The sequence below is a fragment of the Triticum dicoccoides genome, chromosome 3B, assembly GCF_002162155.2.
Source record: "Triticum dicoccoides isolate Atlit2015 ecotype Zavitan chromosome 3B, WEW_v2.0, whole genome shotgun sequence".
In the NCBI taxonomy this organism is placed as follows: Eukaryota; Viridiplantae; Streptophyta; class Magnoliopsida; order Poales; family Poaceae; genus Triticum; species Triticum dicoccoides.
Window position 1 is genome coordinate 444,212,053 of NC_041385.1, and position 24,765 is coordinate 444,236,817.

The following is a 24,765-nucleotide window of genomic DNA, read 5'->3' on the forward strand; positions in this document are numbered from 1 at the left end:
CCTCCGCCCACCACACCACCACCACTACCACCACGAAGGCCCTATGCCCCGAGGCAGCTCGCAGCGGTGCACCGCCTCCGGGCCGCCGGCCTCGATGGTCTCCGCCTCCGCCTCCGAGGACGAGCTCGCCCTCCTCACCGGCCCGCAGCTCGTGATCCACCTCACCAAGACCCACCGCAGAGCCGACTTCGATGCGGTTTCGCGCATCCTCGCCGCGCGGGACCGCGATAGGGCCACGCTCGAGGCGAAACTGGCGGCTGCGGATGCCCAACTCGAGGCAGCGAGGGCGCGCTTGGTGGGGGTCGACGAGGTCCACTCCAACCTAAAGGCCGCGCTCAGGGAGCTCAAAGCACAGGAGGAGAAGACAAAGGCGCTAGCTGGCGCGTACCGCCGGCCGCGGGACGAGACCGAAGAGATGGCGCTCGTGCCCGGTGACGCCGCCCCGGAAGTGGTGCATCAGGACGAGGGGCGCGTCAAGGAGGCCAAGGAAGGGGAGGGGAACGACGTCGACGACGACATTATTGACCTGTGCAGCGACGGGGAGGAAGGGGAGAGGACGGCGGTGGCCGGCGAGATGGAAATGGAAGGGAACGAAGATGGGGATGACAAAGTGCCGCTGAGCCAGCGCTTCAAGCGACTACGTCGAGCCGTGCCCGGTGAGTTGGAATCGGGGAAGGGAGATGGACAAGGGCAAATCGATTCGGTCAGTACTCTGGGAAATGATCAGCAGAAATCTTCGTTTGTAAAGATGGAGGGGCAGATGACAAGAGCTGGGAAGATGGCCTGTATGCCCGAGGCTTCAAAGGTGGCAGCTTCCGTGCAGGAGAGTGCAGTTGTGAAATCAGAAAAGTTCGATGATGAGATGCCCAGGACAATGCTGCTTCCTTCTCCGGGGCTTCTTAGCAAGAGCCCTCTACAGAAGGGTTCTTCCAAGAGTGACTATTGTAAAGCCGGAACTGGCGAAAAAGAAGGCTCATTTGATGGTGTTCCAGCTAGTGGAGTCAATCAGCTATTGAAGGGGGATGCAAAAATGAACAAGACACCAATGGTTGAATCATCGGACAAATGTGGCAACAAGGTCATTGGTGCTGAAAAATGTTCACCTCTATTAAGACTGAGTGAGGAACGGATGATATCGAGGATTGGAGTTCCATTTGAACCTTGCAATGGCAACAACAAGTATGTCCAGGTAAAAAGGGAGGCGGGCTCGTTGCCTTCAACAATTACCAGTGAGTGGGACTCTGAAGGACATCTGTGTAACTCAGTTTGCAATCATGTGGAGATAGCTATGCAAGCTCTCTGTGCTCTTTATCGCCAAAGGAAGTTAGCAATGGGGGATGCAAGAGAGGAATACAGGTGCGTTAAAAGTTGAATTTGCTGAAAGTTTAAACAAAACAAAATTATATTGTTGCATATCTTGTGTATATCAATGATCACTGTTTTTGTTTAGCCCGTGCTAGTAATAAACCTTAAATCATTTCAAATTGTGTTAAGTTGTAGAAATCATAAACATTTGGTAATCAATTGTATTATAGAATCAGAACTGATATTGAGTATGGTTTAGCAAAGCCACTTGAATATAAACTGCATTTACAAATTGGAAAGTCCATAGCTTTAGAAACAGGAGAGCAGGACATTATGGCATCTCTCACTATTTTGTGGCTTATAACAGCTACATAGTGCTCTATGGTCTTATTTGTTTGTTAGTCTTCTGTTATATATTAAAAGCATAATAAAACAGAACAAAGTGAGGCGAGCTATTTCAGAAAACAATAATATCCGACCGTTAATCCAGTGAACCCTCCTTTAATTAGTTAACCACAACCGGTAGATCTTCATAATTGTACGTAGGCAGACTGCAACCGGTAGATCTTCATGACTTTACCTAAATAGATCACATCCGATAGTATATACCTTTAATTCCCATTTCTTTAAACCGAAAAATAATTGTAGTTAGGCAGACTGCAACCGGTAGATCGTCATTATTGTATCTAAATAGATAGCCCGGTAGATCGTCATTATTGTATCTAAATAGATAGCCCGGTAGATCGTCATTATTGTATCTAAATAGATAGCCCGGTAGATCGTCATTATTGTATCTAAATAGATAGCATTTGGTGGATCTTCATGACTTTACCTAAATAGATCACATCCGATAGTGTATATGTTAGAGTACGTAATGGGCCTAATTGGCCCATTAGTCTTAGGGTTAATTAGAGATAAGGGTCGTTTGCTTAGGGGTCAAGTAAGCCTTGCTTGAGAGTCAAGTAAACCTCTCTATATAAAGAGAGGAGATGTATCAATCTAATCAAGCAAGAATTAAGAAGGAAATCCCTTCCCTCTTGCCCGGCTGTGGGCAAAAAGGCCCCCGGCCAGCCTTCTCACGCCCTCCTTCTAGCAGCGCCATAACAGTATACCTGTAATTCCCATTTCCTTACACGGAAAAATAATTCATTTATATCTTCCGGTACTAACTGATTCTTTGGATCACAACCTCTGACAAGCCCTTGAGACACTGTAAGTCCACTTAAACATCCGAGGCTAATGAATTGGTTCGTACAGACATACATCCCTAGCAAATTGGTTCCTGAACCGATACATATTTGATCACATTCACAAATTCCAAATTAAGACCGCCATACATGAATACTGAAGGTATATATCCGTGTGGATGGTATAAAATGACAAGAGTTATCAAGATATACCTTGAACCATGCAGAAACTAACTTAATTGTGATCTGCATGCTTGTGCGTAAATTTAAGCATGACAATGGTTGTTCTGAGGATGGACATAGCGCATGCTTGTAACAAGCTCGTGCAAGAAAGAAAGAGAAAGGAATTAGGTCTGGATCAACGGACGTCCCCTGCAATAAGGCGGCGATAGCAAACTCATTGTAGTTAACAATAGCTGTGCCCTACAATCGACATTATTCCTATTTTGTTTCCTGTGTGAAAAACTGCTCAAGTTTAATTATGTGTGCATACTGATCTTATATCAACGATCGGGGTTCTGAACATATGCAAGAGATACAGCGGCAATCTGCTAGATAGCGATCAGAACCTTAATAATTCTGTGTGATACAATATCATCTACAAACAATTTATTAGCTCAGCCAAAGACTGGTAGAGCAGTCACATCTAATATGTGGACCACCAATTGTTTCACTGATCCAAATGGTGATGCACTGTACCAATCCAATATCAGTATAAACATCAACTTTTGCACAAGCGGCCCATTACAAATGGCTGAGCAATCAGCTTGATATATTTCTTTACTTCTAGATATAGTCAACTCGATTAATTCTGTGTACTGATCTAATAACACGTAAAAATAACCAGCCGGGTAAGGTTCTGATCTTTATTTTCTTTTAAGCAATCAACTGCTTGGTCCTGGTCCAAACTTCCTTTTATTTGCATATACAAGAAGTGAAATATCTGGTCTAAATATGCTGTTTTTGCATATTTCATAAGTTATGCATGCCAATGCAAGTTCAACGAAATTTGAAAAATTAAAGATGATTTAAAACATTTCCTCGCAAGCACTGTGCTAGTTTAAGTAATAATACACACCTTTTGTTGATATGTATATCGATGCTTTGTAATCATCAAGTATTCTTGACCAATAAATTGTTTAGTACTCCCTCTTTACATTAATATAAGACGTTTTTCTTAATGCACAGTTTATAAATATCCTAAAAGTAGATAGTTGTTGAAGGAATTTAACAGTTCTTCTATATGGTGAATTTCATTAGTTTTTTTTTTTGGTAAGCAAGAGATGGGTTTTGATTTCTGCAGAATCAAGGAGACATAATCAATTAAATAAGAGGCCACAGAATAAAAGCTAATATTGATACCAATATTGATTTTACTTTGTACTACTCGCTCTGTTCCTAAATATAAGTCTTTTTAGAGATTCCAATATGAACTACATACGGAGCAAAATGAGTGAATCTACACTAAAAAATGCGTCTATATACATCCGTATATAGTCCATATTGAAATCTCTAAAAAGACATATATTTAGGAACAGAGAGAGTAGTACTCCCTCCGTTTTTATTTACTCTGCATATTAGAGTTGACTGAAGTCAAACTTAGTAAACTTTGACCAAGTTTATAGAAAATAATATAGATGTTTATCATAATAAATCTATACGATGTAAAAGTACATTCAACAATAAATCTAATGTTGTTGGTTTGTTATTGCATATCTTAATATTTTTGTTAATAAACTTGGTCAAAGTTTGTAAAGCTTGACTTTGACCAAAGCTAATATGCGAACTAAATAAAAACGGAGGGAGTACATTATAAGGTCCACTATTGTCCAATGTTTCTCTCAAAAACGAAAATAAAACTAATGGTAGTCAATCTTGTACTGCCTTTGTGCAATTCCCATCAGCACATAAGATATTAGAGGGCAACATCTTGCATCTTTGAACTTTGTACTCTGTTTTCTATGTGATGGATTCAGCTTCAGCAGGTTGCTTTGATAATATGTTAACTTAGTAAAAACTTTAAAGGTTAAGTTCAACATCACTTACCCAGTTGGGAAGTCACTTGAGCAAAAAAAAAAAACAAGTTTGGCTTTTAATTTGGTCACATCACTCAGCGCAATCTTAAGATTCGATTTTAAATTTTGCAACTAGGTTCTGAAGCCAAGTTGCAATCTAAATTTTTGAATTTTGTAATGTTTGTTCCTCACAAGGGTCTTTTAGTATGTGATTTTAGGTTGAACTTTGGCAAGTTGATGGCCTTGAATTTACTCATGCAATATTGTTGTTAACCCACCCACACGTGTGAAAGCATCCCAGTTAAACAAGTGCGTACTGAAAAAGGCTTTCGCCCTGCTATATATATTAAGCAAGCCACAAGAGCCACAAGGTCCAACAAAGGTTCACACCACACACACACACACACACACACACACACAGGTAGCATACAGACATGGTTCAAGAGGCTAAAACAAGTACATATCGTGGTATATCGTCTATGAATGCAGTTTTAAATGCTGCAAAGCATCACTAGAATAAGGCATTTTAGGTAGAATTCCCACGTTATTTGTCTGTGCAACTATTCACTTCTATAAAACCATTGACTGCCATTTTTTGGCATGTTTCTATAACAGGAGTAGGGTGATTCCTGTTATACCGCCTTGATATATGTGCATTGCATTTTTCTTAGTAACACTATATGCATGTGATGCTTAAGTGCTGTTTGATGACACCGATATCTGAAACTATACTTGTTTCTGCTGTTCACTTCAGGGCACATACGTTGGCGGAATTTCTTTTGGATGGTGATCTGCAGGGACCAATGAGAAAAACTGTTGCGGAACTAGAGAATCATGATGCGACAAATCCACTTTTTCTTATCCAAGTAACAATCAGTTGCTCTGGGCAGTTGTACGATATTTTCAGGAAGAAAGAAGACCCATACTTCTGTTGACAACAACGAAGCAGTAAGTACGTGGATAAGATGCAGACTCCATAACTTGTGATAGAGAGGGGCATATTTTGTTGTGATGCAGGTGGTACCGAAACAAACAGTACGGATTAGAGTGATCCTAATTAGTTCCTTGTCGAACCATGGTATGAACCCGTTGATGAAGAAGCATCGACATGGCGGCCCTTGTGTCAAACTTTGTTTTCTGCTAGGATTTGAAATGCTGATGCCGAGGTGCATCTCTTTTGTACAGTATGATGTAGTCATGTGACTCCCTTGCAAGGGTGTTCTAAGAATCCTCTGAGCTGCGAATCGTTAGCATCATAGGAATAGGATGCGTTGATGTGGACTCTTTTGCATTTCTTCTTGATGGTCGTCTCTCTGCTTGCTCAAATTCGTCCCACCTCGCATATTCTTTTTAGTTGGTTTGGGAGCCGTATGGGTCCTTTTTGCAGTTTGAGACTTTCAGGTTTCAGTCTAGTGTGCCATGCCATGGCACCTCGACAGGAAGGAAGGACCTTTCCGTCCACAACGCCCCTCGATTTCTGGGCAACAAATTCGCAGTCACACGCATAGTCTTCCTCTGCCTGATGATTATGATACTACTAATACCGCCACCAGGTCACGTTCATAGTGAGTACAAGACATTCTCGGACAATTGCCGGCGAAGCTTCCATCCATTTCCATGTGTCATCCTGGGTTATCCCTCTCAGTCATTATGCTCAAAGGAGTGCACTTCCTGCCCCTCGAAGATAAAATTGCATGTAAACTTGCAGGCGGGCCATTCCCATCTACCACATCACCTCGCTAGTCCTTTTGGCGGAGGTGCTGAAGAGGCTCGATGCCCTAAGACATGTGTTTCTTTGGGCGGGCTGTGACAAGGTCACCGAAGGAAAAATGCAAGGTTAACTGGGAATTTGGACTTAAAACAAGTTTGCCACTGCTCTCCACCTCCAATGGCTTTGATTTGATTGGTCCGAGCCATCCAAGCCTTGGTGGGGTCAGAGTACCCCTACCGCATGTGATGATAAAGATAAGAGACCTCTTCACGACGGCTACTAAAGTCTAGCTGGAAATAACGCCAACGCAAAATTTTGGGAGTTACCTTGGCTTCACGATTTCAGGCCAAGGGATATCATGCCAAAAATATTTGATATTTCTAGAAAGAAGGGTAGCGCAGTGTAAAGGGCTCTACATGATAACTTCTAGATTTTCCAAATTGACATGATAGACGACATTACTATTGACCACATCCAGGAGTTCACCATCCTTTGGGAGATGTTGGATGGTGTATTCTTGACTATGACACAGATGATACGATCACGTGAAAGTTTACGGATAACGACCTCCCCTTGACGTCCTCGGCCTACAAGACGCAATTCGAGGGGATCACTATGATACCTTTGCTAAAGACCGTTTGGGAGGTGTGGGCTACTCCAAAATATAAGTCCTTCGCTTGGTTGATCATCCACAATAGATTTTGGACAGTTGATAGGCTCAACCATAAGAGGTGGCAAATTACAGTTTGTGCCCCCCTTCGCAACCAAGTTCAAGAAACATCGCCCCACCTTCTTTCCAATGTCTCAACACGATTTTGTTTGAAATGTGGTCAAGGCGCGGATTGGCCTTGGTGAATCATAACTAATGAATAGTCGACTATGGTCACGTTGAAAGATTGGTGGACCAATATTGCTCCTCAAAAGATCTTCAAATCGGAAAGCAATGACCTCCCTCATGATGCTTATAGCCTAGGATGTTTGGAAAGAGCTTAACGCTAGAGTCTTCCGGAACACATCAACCCCAACTACGATCAGTGTTGACGAAATCTTTGAGGCGGCAAGGCTGTGGGTGATTTGCGGGTGCTAGGGGGCTTTTGGGTGTTGTTTTACCTCGCGGGTAGTGGTTTTATTTTCGCTACTTTGTCGCTGTTGTCCGGACCATCTTTCCCTTTTTTTTCAATTGGTCCCTCTTCTCCTTGATCAACTCGTTTCATCAAAAGAAAATAATATAAAATACAACGACCGTCTATCCGATCCAGGTGGCGATGGGAGGATCTGTGAGTCCCATTTACCGAAAAAGGGTTTCCCCCGCTTTGTATTCCAAAGCAACCAACACCGATACATGATCGCTGGGGCGAACAGCACAACAAGCCCAAAAGAAAAGAAGAAGAAGCAAATGCCAATAACGGCAGCTCGACAGAGCACGGATGACCCGCCGCCGCTACGCCCACCAAAGACAAACCACTACAACCCGAGGCTCCGGACCACCACGTACAAAACAGCACCTCCAAGAAGGAAAGCGACGCCGACGACGCTGCTGCCCGGACATGTCCTAGGGTTTCCCTGGCACGCGGAGGGAGGTGGGGGATGGATATCACCGACACCCTCCAGGGAGGAATGATGGCACCCGCAGGTGTCACCGCATCGGGCCCGAAGACCGCTAAGGATTTCTACCGTACTCCAATCCCCACCGCCCAACGGACCAGAACCGACCAGCCAGACCGCCGCCCACCACCATGCGTCATCGCGGTTGCGCCGTCACCCACGCCGCCTCACTGCGGACACCAACACGAGGCCAAGAGGACCGGAGAGAAGCGCCCCGCGGAGGGAGAAGCAGCACCGAAACCGAACGGGAGGGAACCACCTCCACCGCCGTCGTGCGGGAGGCCAGAGCCTCCGGCACCGTCGCGGTAGCCGTCCGGACGCAGCAGCAGGGCATGCCAGGCCACCCCTGGCCCGGCCAGGCCCGAAACGGGCCCGCTAAGCCCCGCCGCCACGCTGCAGCAAGCCGGCGATGGCGCCGCCAACACCCTGCCGCGCATCGCCTCTCCCCCGCCTCCCGAAAGCCACGAAGCAGACCCACACCGCCGCCGGCCCGCCCAGGCCCAGATGGGACCCGAAGGGCCCAGATCTGGGCCGAACGGGCGCCGGCAGATCGCGCCGCCGCGTCGCCCCGTTGCCAACGGCGACGCCGCCGTCCAGAAGCCCGCCCCCGCTCGCGCCAGGAGCCCCCGCCGCCGCGCTGGACCGCCGCCGCCGAGAAGCACCGCCCGGGGTCGCCCCGTCCCGCGCCGGCGGACACCCGAGAGGGGAAAAGCCAGGGGGCCGCCGCCACCAGCGTCGCCCAGGCCAGGCCCGCAGCGGGCGCCGACGACGGCGGCAGAGAGGAAGAGGGAGGGAGAGGCGCGCGGGGGGAAGGCTGGGCGCGGCCGGCCGCCCGCGGGGGCGGCTCGGTCGCGAGAGGAGAAACTAGGATTCTTCCTCTTTCCTGAGTCCCATTTTTAGGGTAGAGGATCTGATAGTACTGATTACAGGTCAAAACGATAGGCAGTGAGAGGGAGTTACTATGCCTGAATCTATCTAGGCGAACGAGGAGCAAGGCTGGCCACTCCCATTTATGCACGAGCTCGCCTATTTCTGATCAAGGCTACATAAATCCGGGTCTCGCCGAAATTCATGCGAGCACAACAGAAATGCCAGCCTCTTCTCTTGTGCCTGCCTCCCCTTCCTCTCCTGATCTCCAGAGCGAGAGGGAGGGGGATCTAGATAGATAGAAGCTCCAAGCCCGGCCGTTTCGGTTATCCAGAGACCAGAGGACATGGCGTCAATCTCCAGAGCATCGTCCCTTGTTGCCATGGCCATCGTCGTCGTGCTCGCCTCCGTGGCCAGCGCCCAGGGCCCTGCCCCGGCACCCACCGCCAGTGATGGTTAGTATTTTCTTCCTCTCCTTGTCCTCTCCTCGTGCGTGTGTGTGATGCTTCTTAGTGATTTGCTTGTTTTTGTGGATCGATGTTGGCAGGAACGAGCGTGGACCAAGGGATCGCGTACGTGCTCATGTTCGTGGCGCTGGCCCTCACCTACCTCATCCACCCGCTGGACGCCGCCTCCGCCTACAGGCTCCTCTGAACTGAGCTCCCCCTCTTCTGTAACTCGACGCCGCCGTGTGTGTAATCAGTTCATCCAGTTTAATCGTTCGTTAAGAAAACCAGGATTGTAGTCTAGGTAGTTTCTTCTTTCTAGCTTCCCAGTTGGAGATTTGCGAGTGAGGAAAATGATGCCGATTCCTTTACTTCTAGCTCTAGAGATGTAATGCAGTTATTCTCTGTCCGGAAATATCCCCGCAGAAGATAAAAAACACACACTAGTGCATGCGTAGATGCATGCTTGGCATGGTTATTTTGTCCCCTTTCGATCGCTGCGTCTTCTCATGCATTCGTCGACGGTGGTGGCTGCTATTCGGTGCTCCAAGGAGGGAACTTGCCATCCTTGTCCACATGCCCAGGGCGCAGCGCTGCCGTCCCCGCCGGAGATCTCTTCGAGCGATCGTCCCATTGTGTCAGACCAACTCTAACCCAGCGACCCATTTTATCCGTATGGATCATTCCAACCAAGCCATATACTTATTCAGTTTTACACAATATAAATTACGTTTTCGCGCTTGTGTTTAGGACAAATATTTTGTCAGGAACCTTCATATATATGTCCAAATCTAGTGACCTGTAAAGATATGCGGTCACGACGTCCATCAATAGCATAGATAGACGATTTTGCACTGCCAAGGATATAAGATATCAGAAAATGGTTCCACTCATTGCCGGATAATATGTCTTATTGAAATCAATGTTGGATCTCTACGTGAACCCTTGTGCTAGGATCCTCGCTTTGTTTCTCATCACCTCATGTTCTCGTTCATTTCCTGAGAAAAACCCATTTGTATCTGACAAGGAAAACATTAGGAGATGTCAGTGTTGCTTCATGAATACCTTTGTTTTTATTAAGTGAGGCAATTTCTGCTTGTATTGCATCCATCCATTTAGGGTAGTCGGAGCGCTTTTGGCACTCATCGATAGTCATTGGTTCATGATCAGTGAGAAGAGTATTTGCAATTTTTCAATAAATTAAATATGGACAGTTGTAGACTTACGGTCGAAAGATTCTCCAAAATCGATATAGTTGATGGAAACTTCATGCACCCCTAATGACTCTTTGTGATTTCCCAATAAGCGTGAGTCTGGGTGTTCCGATGGCTGAACCAATGTGTGTATACTGAAGCTGGGTTGTGGAGTTTACCCTTTCACTAGGTGTATACTACCCATCAGGTGTTTCTCAACATTCAGTTGACTTGCATTTATTGACTCTGAGGTTTTTTTCCTTGTTTTTCTTTGGAAGCTTGTTTCAGGTTAGAGGTTATACTACTCCCTCTCTTTTTAGGAACCGATAGTTGAGTGGTTTTATTGGTACCTCCACTCTTGCGGATGCAATTCTGGCCGAATTTAAAGACTTTATAACATATTTTAGATCAGTAAATGAATCAAACATATTATTACACAACTAAGTGTGAAATCTTAGTTCTGGCTTATTTCCTTTATATTTGTACAACCTCTAATATATTTGTTGGTCCGAAAAACTGGAAGAATTGGAGATAACAAAAAATTGCATACATTTTCTTGCCAAGCTTAATTCACTTCCCGAATTCAATAAATCCCATCCTAGGGATCCTAGGTAAGAAGGCTATACCTATCTCTGAAGCCGAATTGGAGTTAATTAGTGAACTTTTTTGAATCTATGAGTATTCGTCCAAATTATGCGAATATTTTTTTTCAAATTGTGAACTTTCTTTGAAATATGTCATTTTTTTCAAATCCGTGGGCTCTTTTCAATTTGCCAAACTTTTTCACATTCCATGAACTTTTCCAAACATGGACATCTTAAAAATTGTAATTTTCCCAAAAATGTAAGAAAAAAATTCTTAAACATTTTTAAAATTGGTAAAAAAAAATCAAAATCTGGAATATTTTTAAAGAAATCAAGAAATTTTTTTGCATTGCTGAACCGTTTTTAGAATTCATGAATTTTCATGAATTCATTTTTTTTTTCAAATTCACACACATTTTTTGACATATACGAATATTGTTTTTCATCTTTGAAATTTTTTTGTCAACAACAGAGGAACGAACGAACCAGCTAAGCGAACAAACAAACGTTTTTTGAGGGGTACGAACAAAAAAAAACAAATGAGGTAGCAGCGAAGCTGCAAAACCCATTTTGGGCCACAGCCCGCGGGAGCACCTGCGCGAGTCGCTATCAACTGGGGCCGCGACTAAAACCTCTTATTGTCTCAAAAAAAAAACTAAAACCTCTTATTGCAGGATGTTACACTGTAGCTCCTCTAGTGGACAGGCCCATTACACTGTAGCATTGGGTTTCTTCTATTACTTTTTTTTTTGCGGGGAAGGGTTTCTTCTATTACTGTGTAGCATTGGTCCTTTAAAACAGCGTATGGTTCAAAACCATTGCACCGGCTTTCCTCTACCAACCGTAGCACCAGTCTTTTTTACTTCTATGTTTGTCTATTCATGCAAATAATAATAATAATAGTCATACCATTAAGAATGTGCTCAATACATTTAACAAATATTCACAGTTTTAAAGTATGTTCATAACATGTTTAAAAAATCATTAAAATATAAAGAATTGTTTGTAATTTGTAAACATATCCAAACCATTCAAAAAATTGTTCATGACATTTAAAAAGTGTTCGACATGTATTTTTAAAAATGTTGATTGCGAGTCAAAAAATGTGTACTAAAATTGTTCACATTGAACGTTGAAAATATTCATCTACCGCTAAACTGTTCATTAAGTTTTTGAAAAACTATCCTCATGTATTAAAAATATGTTCTAAATATTTACAAAAATATCCAATTTATATTTGAAAAAAATTCAACTTGCTTTTTGAAAAATGTTTAACATGAGATTAAATAATCTTCATCTTGTATTTAAAAATGTGCACTGTGTATATATAATGTTTAATATGCATTTGACACATTTTGAATGTTTATTCAAATAAATATTTAGCGCGTATTAAAAAAATAATGTGTATCCAGAGTATATTCGACCTATAAACATTTTTTCTAACATGTGTCTGAAAATGAAAAAAAACGTGTCTGTACCAAATCCAGAACTCTTTTCAGTTTTGTAATTTTTTCCCCAAAATGCTTAACTTCTTTTAAATCTATGAAGCGTTTTGTGTGAACAATCAAACAACAGCATAAGAGAAAACGAAGAAGAAGAGAAAGAGCGAATGAAAAGGAAAGCAGGCTGGCGAGCGAGCATCCCGAGGCAGCTAGCAGCGTGTGGGAGCGGTGCGGTGTTGGGCTGTGGCCTGCGTACCGTCGTGCGGGTGGCTGTAGCCCTATTTATTAGGAGCTCTCCTAGCAACAAACTGCCGGCCTGCCGCCGCAAGACAGCAGGCTCGGCCACCGTATGTTTGATGGGCCGTGAAGACGAGTGCACAGGGTCGAAACGGCACTCGTCGTCACCTCAGCAGTAGGCATCAACCGTTTCTCAAAAAGAAAAGAAAAAAACAGTATGCATCGTCGGCCTCGCCGCCACGTAGTTCCTTCCCGCCGGTCTGAGCTCCTCCTTATCTTTTGCGTTGTCTCCTTCCCCATGTGGTCACCTTGGTACGTGTTCTTGTTGGGGGGCGCTACGTGGGTCGTGGTCGACCCGACCGCCTCAGCCATGAGCCAGCCTGCAGGACCACGCCGCTCTGCACGCCGCGCCATCGCCCGCTCGCTCGCTCGATTCGCATTCACTCCCTCGCTCTCGCCACTGTTGGTCACAAGATTCACACGCGCACGCGTACGGGGCTCGCCGTCATAACTCCCTGCCCGTGCCCGGCCGGCCGGAGCCGAGCCCGATCTCAGGAAAAACGCGCCGTTGCTGCACCCGGCGTAAATGCCCATGAATACCCAAACACCTGTTCCTTACAAGGGAAGCCAGCGGCCATGTCTGTCTATCGCACGGACATGGCACGACGGTGTCCGGCCCGGCAGGCGGATACTGTACCGATGCAAACTCCAACACGGCACTCCCTAGATCCCAAGTCAGGGTATGAGTGTGATCGAGCCCCGTTGATCCGGCAGATAATTTCGCAACTAAATCATGGCCCCGACCGACCACCAAAACCCGCAAGCTTTCTGCGCAACTAAATCATGGCCTCCCCATTTGGAGCAGGGGGGCGTATGGACCACGCCGCGGAGCCATGCCAACCAAAGCACGCATGCACCATGCTAGCTGTGGACTGTGGAGTGGAGTGGAGAGTGAACAACACCTATACGTATACGGTACACCCTGCAGCGTATCGGAGTGGGCAGTACAGAAAACTTTGACGTAGTAGTAGTAGTACCCAGCACAGCAGTGAAAACTCTACCCGGATCGTACATTCCTCTTCTCGTCGACTCAACACAGACAGCAGCAACGCACACGGACATGTTACAAATACACGGGGACACACCACACGTACACGACAAAATACTCTCGAGTCTCGACATACACCAAAAAAGATAGGGAAGCAAGCTCCGCCGCTCCCATCTAGAAAATCGCGGGAAGCTGGTTGAGCGGGAACAGGTCGCGCAAATCCTGGAAGTAGTCGTTCTCCTGCACCGGCGCGGCCCACGGCTCGCCGCCGGCGGACGCGTCCCACGAGGCCTCCTCGGCTGAGGACGGCTCGGCGTAGAGGAACCCCGACTGCGGCTCGAAGTCCCAGAAGCTGCTGCTGGAGTAGACCGGCGCGTCCTCGAACGGCACGAACTCGCCCAGCTCCTCCGGAACGCTGAGGCTGCTGCCGGCAGCGGCGTCGCCTTGACAGGCCTCCGAGTCGCCCCTGTCCTCCGCCAAGGACGACATCGACGGCACCTTGCGGAGCACGGACGTCGGGGACGACACCGCCTGCGAGGACTCCGCGCCGGACTCGTACCCGGCCGCCGTCAGGTCCTCCTGGGCGCCCTCCGAATTCGTGGAGGAGGTGGAGAAGTTGGTCGTCGCGGTGGCGCCGCGGAGCTGAATGGCCGCGTTGTCGTACACGCGCGCGGCCTCCTCGGCGGTGTCGAAAGTGCCGAGCCAGACGCGCACGCCGCGCCACGGGTCGCGGATCTCCGCCGCGTACTTGCCCCACGGCCGCCGCCTGACGCCGCGGAACTTGGTGCTCTGCGCAGCGGAGCCGCCGCCCTTGGCCAGCCTCTTCCGCGCACGGGTACATCCACCAACACGCCTCGGCAGGTCGTCGTCTCCCGCGCTGCACTGCTCCGGTGAAGGAGCCGCCGCCGCCGCCTGCACCAGCGGCGCCGGGGCCGGCGGAAGCTCCCGCACCATCCTTCCCACCCTCCGAGCGGCGCAGCCCTCGTCGTCCTCGCTGGACGAGTCCGTCACGTCGGGATCGTCCCAGTAGATACGCACCGTGCGCGACCGCGACATGGCACGCGCCAACTCTTCTTCTCCACCACCGGAAGCACACGAAGGGTGTCTCTCTCACCCAAAACCCCTTTGAAGACAGACGCAGTTTAGAAAGCTGAAAACGAGCCCCCTGGCCCCAGCAGGAAAGGAAGCTGCAGCCTTAGCCGCGCTGCGCCTGAGCGAGCTGACGAACGATTGAACGGGGGCGCGGATCAGCAGGGGAATAAAGACCAAAGGGACGGCAGTGAGGAGGACGGAGTGACGATGCGAGCAGGGGAAGGCAATAAAGACGGCCTCCTCCTCCTCTTTACCTTCTTTATTTAAAAAGGCGAGCAGAAATGTAACAGCAACTATACGAGCAGGCGAGCCGTCCTCTGCCTGCCGCGAGGCGCCGGGATAATAACGGTTTTCGAACTCTGTAAAATCTTGGCTCGATGAGAGAGGAACAGAGGAGTGTGGAGCGCAACAACGAAAGCGCGAGGAACAAGGACGGGAGTGGAGAAGAGAAGAGAATGAGCAGAGCTGAGCTGGGAAGCGGTGATGGGATGGGATGGGAGTTTTGGGGGTTTGGGGAGGTTTTTGGCAGAGTGGACTGGCCGAGGTTCGTTAGCGCCGTCTTATAGGATCCCCCGGCCCGACAGGCCCTGCGGGAGCCCACGCCCGATTCCGCCGTGAAAGCGTTTTTAACTCGGAACGCCGCCGCATTTACTGGCTGGCATTGGTTTACGGGGTAGGTTCCATTTCAAATCCCGCGCCACTAGTTTAATTACCGAACCCCGAGGAGGGGGACGCCTCCTTCGCCTCCGTCCATTTTACTCGTAGCTGTAAACTGTGCGCGGCGCCTGCAAAACTGCTGCCGTGTTTGGCACTGTGGGTAACTGGTGGCGTGGTCTCTGGCTGGCTGGATGTGTGCAATGCCGCAGCGCAAGGGGAGAAGAACTACCGGGGGGCTATGCGTGACGGGCATGGGCGGCCTGGCAACTTAACTCGTAGGCTGTGCCACAGTGCGCGCTGGTCTGCTCCAACTGTGACGCCGTGAGCGCAGCTTGTGCCATCGTGTCCTTCTCTTCAATGGAGGCCGTGTTCTTTCAGGAAGATGGGGTTTTCCTAGCACTTGCTTGCTCGCCTAGCACTACAGTCCTTCATCCATCACGTAGTTTTTTTCGGAGAAGGGTTCATCACGTAGCTGCATGTGTTTCCTGGCTGAATGTCGGAGGAACGAGGCCATTTAGGCATGACGTGCTCGCACCACTGCTCGCATTGGTCGACGCTTCCCGGTTCCTCGGGCGTAGTGGCGGTGTGGACGGCCGATTCCTCATCCACACTCTCCTCGCTGCCACTGGCGGTGGTTCTGGTTCACCCAGTCAAGCCCGCACCGATGAGCTGCGCGCTGGGAGTGTGTGCCCCAGTCACCCCATTCCTTCCGAGCTCCGGCTCCAGTACGAGAGAGAGACGAAACACGGTTGCGTGCGTCCCCGTCGTCATATTTTTTTGGCCGCCGTACGGAGGCCGCCCCCGCGCCAGCGTGGTCCTTGAGCGGCGGGGGCCGCCGGGCAGTGCCGGTCGCTCGCACTCACGCGGGACGCAGTGGGGATGGAGGATGGCACGGGGCCACTGCCGCAGGGTAGGGCGGAGCCAATGGCGGGCCGAGGCGTGGTGGGTCCGTTGTGGCGAGGGTGCAGGCATCGGATTGCGGGAGGCGGGAGGTGGGGCGGCACGTGATGCCGGTCGGTCCTGGACGGAAAGGAAACTCCTGTCAAATCGTCGGGCGGAGCACCGGCGTCAGGGAGCCTCTGACCCGGAGGACGGAGAGCCATTTATCAACTCCAACCAAGGACAGCCTCAAGGCGCAACACGAAATCGTCCCTAAAATGTCTAAGCATGACAGTCTAAATATCTTTTGCCATCCAATGGTGATCATATAAATTGTTCGAAGTGGTATGAAAGTTGAAATCTCATAAACCAGAATCTTCACCGACGCGTCCGCTTCCGAACCATCCGACCGCATTCATGCAGGTTAGAACAAGTACGATAGAGTGACGTAGTCGGGCTATAAAAGATGCCACGTCAGATTTGTGTATAGTTGGAGGAAAGAAGAGAGGGGAGAAGAGAAACATACTACAAGCTTACAGCAGGCTGTAGCACGAGACCCGACAAGCTTTGTGAGAGCATCTACATCCGGGCCTTTCATACGCGTCTCAAACGCCCGGACAGGTTGTCCGATCAGTGACCGGTCACAAAAAATCGATCCAACCAGACCTCTCAAACTGCAGACAAACGTCCGGACTGACCGACACCCCTCATATCTAGCCTAAATATAGGGCGGATATGGGGCGGCCCGGGCACGTCCGCCCGACAGGCCCGGCTCACCACGGGCCCACAAAAAACCCCAATTCGGGCGGCGAGCTCAAACCCTAGCTCACTCTCCCTCTCCCGCTTCGTCCGTCCACTCCTCTCCCTCTCCGGTTCCGATCCCATCCATCACGATGAGCAGCTCCGGCAGCGAGTCCGGCTCAGAGGTCGACTATGAGGAGGAGATGGTCCTCCGCATTGCGCTGGAGCGGTCGAAAGTGGAGATCGGCGGCAGCTCCGGATTTGGAGCGTCGCCCCACTTTCCCGCGCCGGCGCAATGCGGACGCCGGAGCTGGACCCTCCAGGCCCGCGCGCAACGACGCCCGATCAGCACAGTCCGTGCTGGCCCCGCATCGTCTTCTTCCTCCACCGGCTGCTCCTGCACGCGACCAGCGTTGGGTGCTTGTGCCCGCGCCTCCAGCCCGCAAGCGCACTCCGGAGTCGGCGGCATGCGCCGCGCGCCGCGGGACGGAGCTGGACGCCGTTGAGGACGCGCATCTCCTCGCCTGTGTGTATCGCCGCTCCCTCACGACAGCGAAGACGGATGCTTGCTGCCTCCGAGGAAAAAACGCCAAGGTGCTCCGGCTCGCTATTGAGCAGTCGGAGCGCGAGGCGAAAGAGGCAGCGGCCGAGAAGGCTCGGGTGGCAAGGCTGAAGCGGGAGCAGGACAGGGCGGTCCGTCGGATGAAGGGGCTCGTCGTCCTCTCCGACTCCGACTCCGACGACGGGTGAGGGAGTCCTGGATTAGGGGGTCTTCGGCCTGTCGGCCTATCTTTGGGGCCAGACTGTTGGGCCATATTGCCGATGCTTGGTGGCCGAACATAAGTGGAGACCCCGTATCCGGGCAGGAGGCTTTCTGGTGCCTTGGTGTGTCCTCCAAGTCAAGATAAGAAGAATCAGCGCGTTTATCCTTTCTTTGTAACCGACCATGTGTAACCCTAGCACCCCTGGTGTCTATATAAACCATAGGTTTAGGCCGTAGAGGCAAGAAGAACAACTATCATCCTACTAGTTAGGGTTTGGTTTATCTGATCTCGTGGTAGATCGACTCTGTAATCCTCATATACACAAGCAATATAATCAAGCAGGACGTAGGGTTTTACCTCTTAGAGAGGGCCCGAACCTGGGTAAACATAATGTCCCTAGTCCCTTGTTCCCCATTGATCCAAGATCCACAGCTCGGGACCCCCTACCCAAGATCTGCCGGTTCTGACACCGACATTGTTGCTTTCATTGAGAGTTCCGCTATTGGATCGCCGAAGGATCGATTGCTCGCCTAAACATCGGAGATGGCATCAGCGCTGGGGACATCTTCGTCCCCGGGCAACTTTTCGCGTTCGGCAGCATCGTGCTGCACGCCGACTCGACCGGTCATCTCGACTAGGTCGATAGTTTCGCCCCTAAGCATCAGATCAGGTTCGGTAACTTGGAGTACATCACTGACGCTTGGGGTGATCCGACCTTCACCGGCTTCTTAGCTTCACCTGGGACGCTCGCGGACCCCGAAGCATCAACCCCGGGGCCTCTCCCCGATCTGATCTCTGGATCGGCTCTTTTCTCGCGGCCGGCTTTGAGCTCGGAAATCAACACTATGTCCGAAGACCGGGAATCATTCTTGGCCGGACTCCCCCTGCTTATCGCAAATCCGGCCTTGAGCCTTGGCGATAGTTCGACATCTCAATACCAGGAGTCGGCCCTGGCCGGATTTACCCCTCGCCTCACCATCACTCCGGAGGTTGACTCCGAAGAAACCTCAAACTCTGATCCGGCCAGACTCGCCTTGTTAAATTAGGCGCTCGACCGGATCCAGATGATGACCATTGTTGATGGCCCATCCTCGGCTCACGCTCAATGGAGGCTTGGGGCGAGCCACAAGCAATTTTATGTCCTACCCACCACCCATTTAGTAGCCACTGTCAAACACTTAACGACATGTTGGAGTACGCCTCCGAGGAGGTCGACGACAGCGAAGCCATGGCCCACGTTGCTCCTCCCATTACCGGCCGATGGACGGCCACCTCCACCTATGATGTTTACATGGTGGACACCCCCAAGGACGACGACTACTAAGGGAGTCATGGACTAACGGGTCCTTGGGCCGTCGACCCATTACATATGGGCCAAACTGATGGGCCACTATGGGGCCGAGCTAGAGGGCGGACCCGTGATCGGACAGGAGATCTTTGGGGTTGTGGTGTGCCCTCCAAGTCAAGATTAGTGTGATCTTTCCTTTATTGTAACCGATCGGATGTAACCCTAACCCTACTGGTGTCTATATAAACCAAGGGGTTTTAGTCTTTAGGACTTGAGCAACACTCATCACCCCATCAACCTAGGGTTTAGCTCACCTGGTCTCGTGGTAGATCGACTCTGTAACCAGACCATACATATCAAATACAATCAAGCAGGACGTAGGGTTCTACCTCTTCGAGAGGGCCCGAACCTAGATAAACACCGTGTTCATCGTCCCTTTTTCCCCATTGATCCTAGATCCACAGCTCGGGACCCCCTACCCGAGATCCGCCGGTGTTGACACCGACATTGATGCTTTCATTGAGAGTTCCGATGCGGATCACCGAAGGATAAATGACCCAACTATTCGTTGGAAACCCTGCGTTTGGCAGCATCACTTTTTGCGCCGATCTCACCGGTCATTTGAGCCCAGTTGAAAACCTCACCGCGATCACGAAACCGGCCACCGGAGCTTGGAGTCCAACGCCGGCCCTCGGTGAAGCCCTGCTTCCGAAGATCCCACTGAGCCCGACACCTTGACCTTGCATTCAGCGGCGTGAAGGGAGTCGACGCAATCCGGGGTCTGGCCCTAAAGCCGGATCCCATCGAAGTATCTAAAGAACCTCCCGCCGAACATCCAGGAGGCATGGCACCGACGGGAACCTCTTCGGTAAACAACCTATTGGATCGATTCCGAGCTATGGGAATCTCCGTCAGTAGGCCTACGACCTATAGCCAGATCGGGCTTAAACCCGACAACAGGGAGATCCACATCCCTACCATCACTCACCTTGTCGCTACCATCAAAGAAAGGACGGAGGGATCACTATCTCCGAAGCTTATGACAGTATACACCCGGGTCTCTAGCCCGGAGACGGACACCCATCAAGATAAGAGTTCGAACTCAGCCTATGATACATGATCTGACCTTGAGTCGGCCCGACCACATACAAACGTATGTCCGAACACTACGCTATTAAAGCCGGACATAGCCTAGGAACGGCTCGCCGCTGCCAATGCCCCGGACTCACAGAAGACGGGATTGCCAAAAGATTTCCCACCCACCTCCCATGCCGAATATTATTCGAATGCAGGAAAACCGAACATATGGGACCTGATGTATGTCAAGCAGCAGCCCGAAGAAAACAGTCCATCACTACCAGGCCAGATTTCTCTTGGTCAAAAACAAGATAATGGATTGCCGGGACGAAGAATAATTGAAGCCTTTCGGTTCAACTGCCGGGATGCAGGGATGTTGAATGCCCTCGCCCGCCGCCACGTGCAAAACTTCGCTGAATTATCGGACATGGTGCGCAAATATTGCGCCATTGAAAGCACCTGGAGTTTACTGCAAATGTGCAAGGAGTCAGTCCCTGGCCCACAGCGAAGGAAAGCACAAACAAAGCAGGCATATGCGAGAGGTTCTCCCAAGCACGAGCCCGCCAAAAAGAAAAATAAACCCAGAACGGTTCTGGATGAATTGCTGGATAAACCATGCCCAATACACTCGGCCTTGCTTAATGCAAATCCGACTCACAGGCTTCGAGCTTGTTGGGTGGTAAGGCAGGTGGCTAAAAGTGGTGAAAATATCCTTGGTCTCACACCTCCTGATAGACGATCAACAATGCCACCCCACGACGACAACGTCCTGACAGTTTACGATACTTTCTCATCAAACAACCAAAGGAAAAGGGCTCTTCCAGAGCTTGGACAAGTCTACTAGGTAACGGCAACACAGCCATGGGCGGACAACCTATCACCTTTGATCAGAAGGATGAGCCAAGATCCCGCCCCACCCACGCGCCCGCCGCACTAGTTCTTGACCCCATAATCGATGGCTTCAGACTAACTAAAGTACTGATGGACGGGGCAGCGGCCTGAACCTCATTTATGAAGACGCTCAACAAAATGCAGCTCAATAGATCCCGCATCGAGCACAGTCATACCACATTTCGAGGAATTATACCCGGTAGGGAGGCGCGTTGTTTCGGATGCATAACCTTGGACGTAGTGTTTGGTAATCCCGACAACTACAGATCCAAATCCTTGTTATTCCATGTTGTGCCCTTCCACAATGGATACCACGCCCTCTTGGGACGCGAGGCATTTGCACGATTCCAAGCCGTACCACGTTATGGATACATGAAGCTCAAAATGCCAAGGCCTAATGGTGTGATCTCGCTCGCCAGCGATCCGAACACGGCCCTCCGAGCTGAAAATAAGACCGTAGCGCTTGCCCTCGCAGCACTATCTGAGGCTCTAACAACCGAAGAACTAACAACGCTCCGCACTATAGTCAACAGGGACGATGTGGTCCTCAGTGAAAGGCCAAAATTCACGTCATTTAAACCAGCCGACGAGATAGTAAAGTTTGAAGTGCACCCGACAGAATCGAATAAAATGGCGTCCATCGGAGCACAACTGGACCCTGCAAGCTGATGAAGCGTTGCGCGTGTTTTTACGTGAAAACTGGAACATATTCGCCTGGCACCATTCGGATATGCTAGGCATCCCACGGAGACTCGCGGAGCACAGCTTGAACATCATAAAAGGCTTCAACCAGTCAAACAGACACTACACTGATTCTCCGAACCCAAGCGACATGCTATGGGTGAAGAGTTGGCAAAGCTACTGGAGGCAGGACTCATCCCTGAAATTAAGCATCCGGAGTGGCTAGCAAACTTGGTCATGGTACCCAAGAAGGACAAGTCCTGGCGGCTCTGTGTTGACTTCAAGGACCTAAACAAGGCCTGCCCCAAGGATCCCTTCCCCTTACCTCGCATAGATTGGATCATTGATGCTACCGCCGGACACGACTCACTATGCTTTCTCGACGCATACTCCAGAATATCACCAAATAAAGATGAAGGAGTCGGACCAAGCTACAACCGCGTTCATCACCCCCTACGGGCCATTCTGCTTCACCATAATGCCTTTCGGGTTAAAGATCGCAGGAGCCTGATACGTCTCCAACATATCTATAATTTTTTATTGTTCCATGCTATTATATTACCCCATTTGGATGTTTATGGGCTTTATTTTACACATTTATATCATTTTTGGGACTAACCTACTAACCAGAGGCCCAACCCGTATTCCTGTTTTTTTGCCTATTTCAGTATTTCGAAGAAAAGGAATATCAAACAGAGTCCAAACGGAATGAAACCTTCGGGAGCATGATTTTTGGAATGAATGTGATCTAGAGGACTTGGAGTGCAAGTCAAGAAGCAGCCGAGGCGACCACGAGGGTGGAGGGCGCGCCCACCCCTACAGGGCGCCCCCCTGTCTCGTGGGCCCCTCGGGCGGCCACCGACCTACTTCTTCCTCCTATATATACCCACGTACCCCGAAAACATCCAGGGAGCCAACGAAAAACAATTTCCACCGCCGTAACCTTCTGTATCCGCGAGATCCCATCTTGGAGCCTTCGCCGGTGCTCCGCCGGAGGGGGAATCGACCACAGAGGGATTCTAAATCAACACCATAGCCCCTCCGATGAGTTGTGAGTAGTTTACCATAGACCTTCGGGTCCATAGTTATTAGCTAGATGGCTTCTTCTCTCTTTTTGGATCTCAATACCATGTTCTCCCCCTCTCTTGTGGAGATCTATTTGATGTAACTCTTTTTGCGGTGTGTTTGTCGAGATCCGATGAATTGTGGGTTTATGATCAAGTTTATCTATGAGAAATATTTGAATCTCCTCTGAATTCTTTTATGTATGATTGAGTTATCTTTGCAAGTCTCTTCGAATTATCAGTTTGGTTTGGCCTACTAGATTGATCTTTCTTGCCATGGGAGAAGTGCTTAGCTTTGGGTTCAATCTTGCAGTGTCCTTACCCAGTGACAGCAGGGGTTGCAAGGCACGTATTGTATTGTTGCCATCGAGGATAAAAAGATGGGGTTTATATCATATTGCATGAGTTTATCCCTCTACATCATGTCATCTTTCTTAATGTGTTACTCTGTTCTTATGAACTTAATACTCTAGATGCATGCTGGATAGCGGTCGATGTGTGGAGTAATAGTAGTAGATGCAGGCAGGAGTCGGTCTACTTGTCACGGACGTGATGCCTATATACATAATCATGCCTAGATGATCTCATAATTATTCGCTTTTCTATCAATTGCTCAACAGTAATTTGTTCACCCATCGTAATACTTATGCTATCTTGAGAGAAGCCACTAGTGAAACCTATGGCCCCCGGGTCTATCTTTTATCATATAAGATTTCAATCTACTTTTATTTGCATCTTTACTTTTCCAATCTATATTATAAAATACCAAAAATATATTTATCTTATCATACTATCTCTATCAGATCTCAATTTCGCAAGTGGCCGTGAAGGGATTGACAACCCCTTTATTGTGTTGGTTGAGAGTTCTTTGTTTGTTTGTGTAGGTGCGTGGGACTTTTGAGGAGCCTCCTACTGGATTGATACCTTGGTTCTCAAAAACTGAGGGAAATACTTACGTTACTATTGCTGCATCACCCTTTCCTCTTCAAGGAAAACCAACGCAAGCTCAAGACGTAGCTGAGCCACATACCAACGCATGATTCAAACATGCCTGGAAAACCAAATCGGCAAAACGGTCGAGGCATACATGGACGACGTGGTCATTAAAGCCAAAAAAGTCGAACAACTCGTGGACGATCTTCGCTTGACCTTTGAAAATCTACAGGCTTATGATATACGGCTCAACCCGGACAAATGTGTCTTCGGAGTCCCCGCCGGCAAACTGCTCGGATTCATTATCTCCCATAGAGGAATCGAGGCCAATCCGGCTAAAATCAAGGCCCTGTCCCAGCTAGCAACTCCAATAGAGCTCAAACATGTACAAAAGCTGGCAGGTTGCATGGCGGCTTTAAGCCGCTTCATCTCCCGCCTTGGCGAAAAGGCACTGCCTCTGTACAAGCTACTCAAGAAGACAAAGAACTTTGAGTGGACGAACGGAGCGACCGCGGCACTAGAGGAAATCAAAACACTCCTGGCAGGAAACCCTATTCTAGCCGCACTAGGTATCCGTGAACCTATGTTGTTGTATATATCAGCCACCAATCAAGTGGAGAGTGTGGTGCTCATCGTCGAATGGGAATTAGAGGGCCATAAGTTCCAGGTTCAAAAGCTAGTGTACTATGTGTCTGAAGTCCCACACCGTGCAAATCCCGATACCCACACTACCGAAAGATAGCATATAGTCTTTATGGTGTCCCGAAAACTACGACACTACTTTCAAGAGTGTCCGGTGACAGTGGAATCTGAGGTACCCCTCAATGATATAATCAATAACAGAGATGCCACGGGCCGCATCATCAAATGGGCCATAGAGCTCCTTCCTTTCGAGATCATATATAAACCATGTCGAGCTATTAAATCTCAGGTGTTGGTCGATTTTCTATTGGAATGGACCTAAGCCAAACTCCCTAGGGAATACCATACATATCACATTGGACTATGTACTTCGACAACTCTAAAATGCTAGCCGGACTGGGGGCTGGGGTGATCCT

At 49.2% G+C, this 24,765-nt stretch overlaps 3 protein-coding genes across 3 annotated transcripts; 2 read left to right on the forward strand and 1 right to left on the reverse strand.

Annotated features, from left to right (window-relative positions):
* The first annotated feature begins 6 nt into the window (after positions 1–6).
* Positions 7–5,833, forward strand: LOC119276436. The gene is made up of 2 exons (XM_037557487.1): positions 7–1,356; positions 5,262–5,833. Exons 1-2 carry the CDS (start codon positions 44–46, stop codon positions 5,440–5,442), a joined length of 1,494 nt encoding a protein of 497 aa, XP_037413384.1. The 5' UTR covers positions 7–43; the 3' UTR covers positions 5,443–5,833.
* Positions 5,834–8,885: 3,052 nt separating this feature from the next.
* Positions 8,886–9,614, forward strand: LOC119281371 (arabinogalactan protein 16-like). Its single transcript, XM_037561892.1, has 2 exons — positions 8,886–9,145; positions 9,238–9,614. Exons 1-2 carry the CDS (start codon positions 9,037–9,039, stop codon positions 9,342–9,344), a joined length of 216 nt encoding a protein of 71 aa, XP_037417789.1. The 5' UTR covers positions 8,886–9,036; the 3' UTR covers positions 9,345–9,614.
* A 4,027-nt stretch (positions 9,615–13,641) lies between these two features.
* LOC119276437 (ethylene-responsive transcription factor CRF2-like) lies at positions 13,642–15,250 on the reverse strand. Its single transcript, XM_037557488.1, has one exon. It carries the CDS (start codon positions 14,694–14,696, stop codon positions 13,815–13,817), a length of 882 nt encoding a protein of 293 aa, XP_037413385.1. The 5' UTR covers positions 14,697–15,250; the 3' UTR covers positions 13,642–13,814.
* Between the last annotated feature and the right edge of the window lie 9,515 nt (positions 15,251–24,765).

What these genes read in the sequence shown, in the direction of transcription:
- LOC119276436 (XM_037557487.1), top strand. Translation starts at nt 44, where the DNA reads ATGCCCCGAGGCAGCTCGCAGCGGTGCACCGCCTCCGGGCCGCCGGCC. An exon ending in GATGCAAGAGAGGAATACAG is followed by an intron (nt 1,357 to 5,261) that starts GTGCGTTAAAAG and finishes TGTTCACTTCAG; the next exon opens with GGCACATACGTTGGCGGAAT.
- LOC119281371 (XM_037561892.1), top strand. Translation starts at nt 9,037, where the DNA reads ATGGCGTCAATCTCCAGAGCATCGTCCCTTGTTGCCATGGCCATCGTC. An exon ending in GGCACCCACCGCCAGTGATG is followed by an intron (nt 9,146 to 9,237) that starts GTTAGTATTTTC and finishes CGATGTTGGCAG; the next exon opens with GAACGAGCGTGGACCAAGGG.
- LOC119276437 (XM_037557488.1), bottom strand. Translation starts at nt 14,696, where the DNA reads ATGTCGCGGTCGCGCACGGTGCGTATCTACTGGGACGATCCCGACGTG.